The sequence below is a fragment of the Lolium rigidum genome, chromosome 5 (genome assembly GCF_022539505.1).
Source record: "Lolium rigidum isolate FL_2022 chromosome 5, APGP_CSIRO_Lrig_0.1, whole genome shotgun sequence".
NCBI classification, from domain to species: Eukaryota; Viridiplantae; Streptophyta; class Magnoliopsida; order Poales; family Poaceae; genus Lolium; species Lolium rigidum.
The window spans coordinates 23,806,067-23,815,074 of record NC_061512.1 but is presented as its reverse complement, the minus strand read 5'-3'; the positions used below and the strand labels follow the sequence as shown (position 1 = coordinate 23,815,074).

At 44.0% G+C, this 9,008-nt stretch overlaps 1 protein-coding gene and 1 long non-coding RNA gene across 3 annotated transcripts; both read right to left on the bottom strand.

The window, feature by feature from the left end:
• Nucleotides 1–1,355: 1,355 nt before the first annotated feature.
• Nucleotides 1,356–5,577, bottom strand: LOC124655730 (ankyrin repeat and SOCS box protein 2-like). The gene is made up of 11 exons (XM_047194582.1): nucleotides 5,570–5,577; nucleotides 4,995–5,008; nucleotides 4,641–4,780; nucleotides 4,422–4,508; nucleotides 3,819–4,268; nucleotides 3,312–3,523; nucleotides 2,983–3,001; nucleotides 2,732–2,833; nucleotides 2,149–2,319; nucleotides 1,970–2,049; nucleotides 1,356–1,808 (listed from the first exon to the last, which is right to left on the bottom strand). Exons 1-11 carry the CDS (start codon nucleotides 5,575–5,577, stop codon nucleotides 1,769–1,771), a joined length of 1,323 nt encoding a protein of 440 aa, XP_047050538.1. The 3' UTR covers nucleotides 1,356–1,768.
• Nucleotides 5,578–6,631: 1,054 nt separating this feature from the next.
• Nucleotides 6,632–8,741, bottom strand: LOC124654701. 2 transcript variants are annotated; one of them, XR_006988428.1, is made up of 3 exons: nucleotides 8,457–8,741; nucleotides 8,006–8,220; nucleotides 6,632–7,092 (listed from the first exon to the last, which is right to left on the bottom strand). It is a non-coding gene; the product is annotated as an uncharacterized LOC124654701 (long non-coding RNA). The 2 variants fall into 2 exon arrangements; XR_006988427.1 differs by lacking the exon at nucleotides 6,632–7,092 and having other exon boundaries at nucleotides 7,823–8,220.
• Nucleotides 8,742–9,008: the final 267 nt, after the last annotated feature.

Sequence of the window (9,008 nt, the reverse complement as noted above, 5' to 3'; positions counted from 1 at the left end):
CTAAACAATTGTTATACAAATAAAAAGGTATGCTATTAGATATTGCTGCAAAAATAGGCTACCATACCATTTAACTTTGGCAGACAGTAGGCTAGCTAGCATGCTATGGAGCAATGAAATATGCCACTGTATATTGAAATTATTGGAATTCTTTCTAATCTGCTGCTACATATTAATTGGAACATTCCCCCATCCAACTTATTTATCCAGGGCTGGTTGGTAAGACTATTTTTTCATAAATAGAAAGGATGAACCAGAGATTATGCCAAGTCTATCAATGGACAGGAAGTGAGGAACCTCGTCTTACCTGATTGATCGGCGGCAATGTACATGTTCGTGGGATATTAATCTTGTTCATTCACCTTCTCCCTTGATCTATGCTTGCACCTGGTATTGGCAAACTGTGCAGAAGAATTTTAGTAAAAAAAAACAAATACTAAACTGAATCTTACTTGTACCCAACCGTACAAAAAAACACATGCATTAGGATGAGAGAAAATTGGATACACGGGTTGGCATTCTCCAGGTCGTCCACAATTTGGATAGTGCATAAACTGTATATGAGAAAGAATTACGATAGAACGAAGGCGAAGATCAGCGTTAAGTGCACGCAGGATGACGTGGGGATGTGATGTAGACATAGAATTAATGCATCAGAAGAGTCTAATTTATACACCGCGTAAGGTCATGCCTGTTCAGATGCCATTGCCATTACGACCTTCGGTTACTGGAGATGAAGCAACAATGGTTACTCTCTTGCATGCAGAGATTAAAGGACGCAATTAAAAATCAATTGATTGATGCACTTGAGTCGGAAGTGAGGTGATTTCATAGTAGCCATATATAGTTCACGGGCCATTATTGGCGTGGACTTGGAATGCATGTTTAGGAGTGAATACTAACACATGATAGTGCATAGTAAATGTTATTATTAGGCTATAATGCTATAGCTGGGACTGCTCGGCTGGGCATGCTTGGATGCTGAATGGAATGAAATTGGATGCATTGAACGTAACTGTGGTCTGCATTTTTTTTACCAGGCTGATGTGGTAGTTAATTATGGTGATGTGGCAGGCTAGGATTGCTCAAAGATGATTAATGAGGTGGACATCTTGCATGTCAAGAGAAATATCCTTAGTGGGGATGAACTTCTTAGTTATATAGGATGCAAGAACCCCATCAGTGATCAGTCAAAGCTGGGCCGAAAGAGACTGAGATTCAGATGTTCAGACAACTAGTACGTGCATGTAGTTTAGACATTTTGTCTTCAAGAATTCTCAAATCGATCACCGTTAATGGGTTTTCCAGATGGGTTGTCAACCTGATGAAAGACCCAGATGGCCCATACATAGAGCTGGAACAGAAACTCTACTTCCTCTAACAATTAGCACCAGCTATGCATTTTTCACCTGAGCTAACACTGTTCTCAGACGCAAAATACAGAGAAATGTTTGGCGACTCTCAGGATAGTATAACATCCACCTAAATCTACAACAGATCACCCTACATAACTAAGATGCCAAAAGCATGAGGTCACGTCGTTGTAACCTGCCAAAATCGAGACCCATGATCGAGCACACAGTTTGAAACTGGTTTAGCTTGCGAGCGCAAGACATCCTAATTAACACACGAGCAGTCCTACCTATTAGAACTAGTAGGGTACTTAGTAGCCGTTAAAGGGATGTCTCAGGGATATGTGAGAGGAAACAGGCTAGAGTTTTCTGTTGTTCCTTCTCTCTGAGCAACCCGGTATCGGTGGTTGCTTACATTACATGCGCCATGACTCCTCTGCAGCCTTCTCGGCCTTCCTGCAATCATGTCACGGAGATCAAAAGGCATCAAAAGTTCAAAACTGCACCTCCAACCGCAGATCGAGCTACAAGGGGTTTAGGTATGTCCATCTTCCTCCGCTTATGATGGATTCAATCTGGCATGGTAATAACCAAAGACAAGCAAATGTCATTGTTACCTCAGCGCTTCCCTAATCTCTCCACTCTTGGGGTCCAGCTGCAGCGCCTCCCAGAACGCGTCGGCGGCGCCATCATAGTCCTAAGCATTGAGAAAATATCAATACCACGAGAGGGAGGTATATACAAGTGGAGAGAATGAGTCCGATTGTGAGGGTAGAATTAATAAAAGCAGTTATACCTTCATGAAGCTGAGGGCTGCACCTTCACGATACCAGGCCTTGGACCAACGGGGCCGTATCATTTTGCACTTGCGTGCATCTTCCAGAGTTAGACGCCCATGTCTCATACGCAGCCAGCAGAGGCTCTTGTTGGCATGCATCGGGGTATCAGATGGGTTTATGTCAAGTACCTGCATTTACATCGGGGTATCAGATGGGTTTATGTCAAGTACCTGCATTTACATTTTACAATTTGCAATGTGCGCTCAGTTCATCTCAACAGGTTGCTGCAACAATGATGAATGGATCTACAAACAGGCTCTATGGAGCATATCGTTGCCTTTCCGTCAGTTTATTTCCTTATGTAATAAACTACGTACAGAAGTTGTTCTCCAACTTAAGCAAAGAAACGGCATCTCAAGATGAAGTGCTAAATTCTAAGTGTCGTCATTGTACGGGAGAAAAACACTTCAAGTGCCGTTATATCATCATCAGGTGTAAGGCAGGAACAGCTCTATCGATATTGACACGCTGTCTAGAACTATTTGCTCTGCATTCTTTGCAATTGTTCCAAACAAGTACTACATAGGCTCATGCACTTACCTTATCGTAGCAGGAAATTGCTGTAAGGTAGTCCCCCCTTGCAAATGCTTCCTTTCCTCGCGACTTCCAATAAGCAGTTCTTTCTTCCATCGAAACTGCGGCCTGAACACAATAACATGCTCAGTTACAAGGTTACCGTTGCTTGGACAGCACAACAGCAGTCTCAAGTTAGAAATTAAAATAATGTGCTGCTTGATCCAAATTCCTTCATCATAATCTTGTTAGCTCTGCAAAGTTGGCTGGGGCAGTACCCATACAACCACATCACGACTGAAATGTGTCAGAAACTTTCTTATTGAGCAAAACATCAATTCAAATTTGAATACATAGTATATTTAGGTACAAGTAATAACACCTTCCATCCCAATACATAAAGGGTGTTTGTACAAGAACTTGCCCTAAGAAGGAAATCAAAGTGGAAAACAACTGAAGACCAAAGAGATCCATGCATGTAAACAGAGGTGATGAGTATGTCTACTGTGTTAAACTTTGAATTTGTCATGGAGAACAACGTCATAAGCTATCTAGAAGAGAACAACGAATTATTGTGATCTACGTAGAAAACATATGAAGCAATCACGCATTAAGCTTCATGAGATAACCTGGAAGGAAGTAATAAAAAAAATATCTACATGCCTGAAGAGGATTGATGCGCCAATAATTCACTGTTCTTATTATCCCATTGACACTCCAATCTGGAAGACATGAAATTGGTGTTGTCCAAGGAAACAGAACTTCAACAAGCTCACGTCGACGACGAACTGCTGCTTGCTCAATTGGAATTAGACCTTGCTATATTGCAAAAATAAACATAAGATGTTATATAATCCAGAATGAGAATGACAAAGCCATCAACATCATTAGATTTTCTTTCGACAAAAAAAGGTTTGAGAAAATGAGATATTCCTGAATCCGCAGGCAGTAACAGTTTTAGACACAGTACTGCCTCTTGAGCCATAGTACATGGACTCAGGGAACGCTAAAGTATAATACCGAATTATAGTGACCTACTAGTATCATGATTCTGAGATGAGATATGTAAGACCCGCTGAACCACTTAGCAATCTTGGGATGTTTTCCCAAGTCAGTGCAGTCCGAGCTGTGAAGCAAACCCAAACAGATGCACTGAGTAAATAACTACTGAACAGTATTTTGTCAAACATGAACAATCTATACAACGTACTTTGTATCTCTGGTGACCTAGCTTACGTTCCACCCTGAATCGGATGCAAGGAGAAAGGGGCCAAGATTGCAAATCGCAAAGCTTACAAGATAGTAAAAGGTGAGATGAAGACAGAGATATACTTCCTTGGTCAGGAATGTTAGGGTCAGCTCCAGCCTCTAGAAGCAACTTGATAATGTCGGTTAAGCCATCATAAACTGCCTGTGCTAAAGGAGTTGGTGCAGAGGAACCAAGACCATTCACATCAGCACCAGCCTCTAGAAGTAACTTGATAATGTCGGTTAAGCCATCATGAACTGCTTGTGCTAAAGGAGTTGGTGCAGAGGAATCAAGAGCATTCACATCAGCACCAGCCTATGGATAACATCAAAATAGCTTTAGAGACAGAACTTGCAAAAGTAACCATGACACATTCAACTAGAAATAACAAGTTAGTCCACAAAATCAGGACCCTATTATACATAAAAAAAACATAAGAAAATACATGGATTCAGTAGATTACTGGACCTCAATCAGTAGCTTGATGCATTTCAGGGACTTCCCACATAGAGCAATCGTGAGGGGTGAAACGATGTGATTGACCACTTTGTTGATCTGTAAAACAAACCGAATCACAAGAGTTCTGATGCACCTCCAAGACAAAAAAAAAAGGCATTACATCATCAAGCCAAGTGCACTTTATCGCATCTGCATTCCCAGTCCAATTAGGTGAAGATGGCAACTTACATCAGCAGCATGCTCCAGCAGAAACTTCACAACCTCAACATGGTCTTTTGAAGCAGCCAAGTGTAACGGCGCCCCTCGATGATCAACAGGATCCACAGGAACTCCTTTGGACAGCAATAGCCTTACAGCCTCACAGTGCCCTGGTGGAAACAATAAAATGGTGCAAATCTAGATAGATCAGAACCAGAGCCTGTACAGAGTATATACAGAACACACTATTTACATTTCATTGTATTTTCAGTTAGTACTTTAGTTGGTCGTCCAACTTATCAGCAACACTAAGCCACGGTGTCAAGTGTATCGAGCCTGTATCCATATATACAGAGTTACAGACTCAAGAATGAGAAAGCGCACCTCCGAGTGTTGCACTGTGGACAGAGGTGAGGGCCTAACCTGAGGTAGAAGGAGGCTGCAGGGAGGAACTCTCTCAGCTTAGGGTTACAGAGATAGAAGCACCTTATATAGGTCAGGACTGGGCTGGGCCAGATGGGCCACAACAGAGAACAAGAAGACAGCCCAACAGATACACCAACAGTTATCCAACACTCCCCCTCAAGATGGGTGATAAATGTCAATCATCCCCATCTTGGCACAGGCAAGATTACACTCCTTCGATCCTAGTCCTTTTGTTAAGCAATCTGCCACTTGTTGTCCTGATCTCACATAAGCCAATGAGATAATCCCTGCATCAATCTTTTCTTTAATAAAGAATCTGTCTATCTCCACATGTTTAGTTCGCTCATGCTGGACAGGGTTGTTTGCTATGTTTATGGCAGACATATTATCACACCACACTTTCAAGCTTCCTTGCCTTAAAATTTCCAGCTCTCTTAGAAGGTTTCGTACCCACAACATTTCACCCAGGCCCTGTGACATAGCTATGTACTCTGCTTCGGCTGTTCATTTCGAGACAACAGATTGTTTCTTACTTCTCCATGAAACCAAATTTCCTCCAACAAAAACACAATACCCTGAGAACCAAATTTCCTCCAACAAAAACACAATACCCTGAGGTGGATCTTCGATCATCTAAGCAGCTAGCCCAATCTGCATCTGTAAGGGTATTTTACCCTTATCCATTATTTTGGTAACAATGACACCGTGCTAGAGTATTTGACCTAATATGTTTATAAGGATAATCTCAGGTATTAGGCGATGAGGCATAAATGGTGTATCAAAGGAACAAGAAGGCTAAAGGAGACCCCCCACTTTAACAACAATCAAAAAGGGGTCTACGGCGGAAATCCGATCCGCAGCCCGGTCCAACCGGGCCCGCAACCGGCTCTGTCCGTGCGCTGCTCGGTCAACCGGTCGCCAACCGGGAAGTCCGGCGCACGACCCGGTCGACCGGCCGCCAACCGGGGTCTTCGACGAGAACACAAGAAATCCGGTTGCCGACCGGTCAACCGGCCTACTGACCGGCGGGTCCGGCGCACGGCCCGGTCGACCGGTCGCCAACCGGGCGCCAACCGGCCGCCAACCGGAGGAGCTCCTGGACCAGCAAACAGCGTCCGGTCACTGGTCCGGTCTGACCAGCAAACAGCAGTTGTGCGGTACGGGTGATGTGAGAGAAAGGGCGGACGGGGCGCACAGAGGAGGGGATGGATGTGGCGCACTAGTCAGGGAAAAAGAGAATGTGTGGGCCATTTATGTCGATGTGAGAGAGATGGCAGGGTTAAGGCCAAGTCAGCAATCCCACCGTTTGGGAACTATCTACATACCACTATAGACCGGGAATATAAAGATCAGGGTGCTGATTTCAGGGAATGGTAGTTCAGGGTTTGATCACACCGTTCTCTACAAGTTCAAGGTTTAACTCAGACTTTACTCAATCTATTATGTAAACCGTAGGAAAATTGCAAAATTGCAACAAGTATCTATTTGTATCAGTATTGCTTCCAAGATAATATAAGGTGCTTCCAAAGGAATAGTGTTTTCTTCCAGTGCAACGGGCATTTATTCTATCAACATTGATTAAAAAAATTAATAATTTATCAGCATTCCTTCCTATGGAGGACATAATTTTCATCCAAACTAAATACCTTTTGCATGCTGCCAGTAATATCAGAATTTTCTTTTGTTTACAATAAGAACCGGTCACATGGTTTTGTGTCATCTGGCACAATGCCCGCCATCTACCTCCAATGGCGATAGCACATGCGTGTCGATAGGAAACATTAGTGGCTCGCCGATGACCTGCAACAACCGCCTCATGCCACTGCCGGTAACCCTCCCTGCCTCCTGGAGTGCCTGCACTTGCTGATCTAGGGCACCAAGGTACTAGGAGTAACACCCTAGTCTGCTTCAAATAACCTCAAGAGGTAGCTCACCCCACCTGTGGTGCTTCCAACAAGTGACGCTGACTAGGTGTAATCTTGATCTTGACATGCTCATTGTAAACGTCGTTGTAGTTAGCCAGACCATAGCAGCCATTGGGTAAAAAAAAGATAATCTGGAATGTGTTGACTTGAATCATGAGCAACATATAAGAGACAAGTAGGAAACATGTGGCAATGTTTAAATACAATGTACTTACAATTAGAAAATTGAAAAAGGTAGAAGCATCGTTCTACTTATGCAAACTTTTAGAAACATATACATTTACCAAAACAAAGCATCCTCAGGTCAGCAAACCCTCATATATATTTACAAAACAAAGACTCGAAATCACAGCAGCAAATAAAGACACTTCATTCACAAATTACCCAGCAAGAAAAACACCTAGGACAATAGACGAGCTACCAACAACTCTTCTTATCAGATTGATAGCAGCAAAGTTAGAAAATGACTTGGGCAACTTGAATAAAAGCCCATTTTAACAAGTCCAAACTGCAGTGTTCTTTAAACACCTAGCACTAGCATGTTTTCTTCTTCTAAGCTGGCTGGGAAAGTGTAAGTGTGTTTACTGGCTGATAAACAAACTTGTACTATTCATTTCTTCATTTACCCAGCGACCAAATCACACTAGATGAGCTATCCTGTTAGTGACCAAAACACACGCATGTAGCTAAAAATTTGAGAAAGAGACCTTAATTAGAATCTTAAAAAGCGACTACAGAGTTAAGCAAAGCAGCTATAGGCTTATGCTTTTGCAAAAGAAAACCAACAACACCTGGACACTGCTGCATCAACATACTCCAGGCCAAAACAACATCTCGCAGCAGTCCACCATACATTTCACAACAACTTAAACATGTGCTTGAAAAATAGGCAGCTCCCAATCAATATATGTCTACCTCAATTAAGAAAATATAGCACGTAATAACCAATTGGTCTTATCAGTAGAGCACGACCAAATTCATATGTTAAGAACAATTGTAATCAGTACACTAGGGAATCAATTCATGCTCAAGATGATGTCTAACCAGGCATCCAGGAGACCATGAGGAAGGAGGCGAGGCGCTGCTCCTGACAGAGCAGAGACCAGACCAGACCAGACCGCGTAGTCGATTAACAGCCACCTGAGCACCTCCCCGCTAAGCTTGTGGATGTCAGCGATGATGTCCGCCACCACGCCTCCTCCTACCGGTTCTCTGACGCCACCTCCCATTGCCGCTTCACGCCCTACTCCTCCCATATGCTTCAAACATGAAACATATGCAAGATTTTACAACTGCCTTTGAAGAACAAACATCAAGCAAACAAACAAAAATGAGGACATACTACTGGCCTAAATAGCTACTGCATATGCACACAACAATTTTCATTGACTGAAACAGGTATCGATGTATGCACACATGCTTCCTCTACAGCCTATGTACATATTCAATCCAATGTGAAACAAAATTATATGGAGTAGGAGAAGAGGGGGCTCACATGCAGATGCAGCAGTAGGTTGGGGCGGTGGCCACCCAGCAGCATCATCACGAGCACTGGCAGGAGCTGAAGGCGCCGGTCTTGAGCTCGACCAAACCAATGGGTGGCCTCCAGAACAGCAACGTCACCAATGCACACAATTAAGGTTAGGTTAAGAAAGATGGAACCAATCTAATGAATCAGAACATCAGCGAGCTTAGGGATGAGGGAAAGGTTCTTACTTCTTCCGGGAGCAGGGGAGGCAGAGCTTCCTGTGAAGATGCGTGGAGGAGCTCCCAGCCTAGCCCCTGCCTGGCCTTGCTCGCAGAGAGGAGGAGCGCGTCCATGGCGGAGGCGACGGCGGCGTTGGAGGCCGGCCTCGATGGGGAACGAAGAGGAGGGCGCGGTTGTAAGCGTGCTGCAGTCCCTGATGTCGCCGGTGTCGGTGAAGGCTGGGACTCGCAAGCCAGGCGCATCTGCTCCGCGCGGAGTAGCCGGGCAACCACCCCTGCCGGGGCGCTGCCGTCTCCATGGACCTGCTGCTCCTTCCCGCCTCACCACCATCCGCAGCAG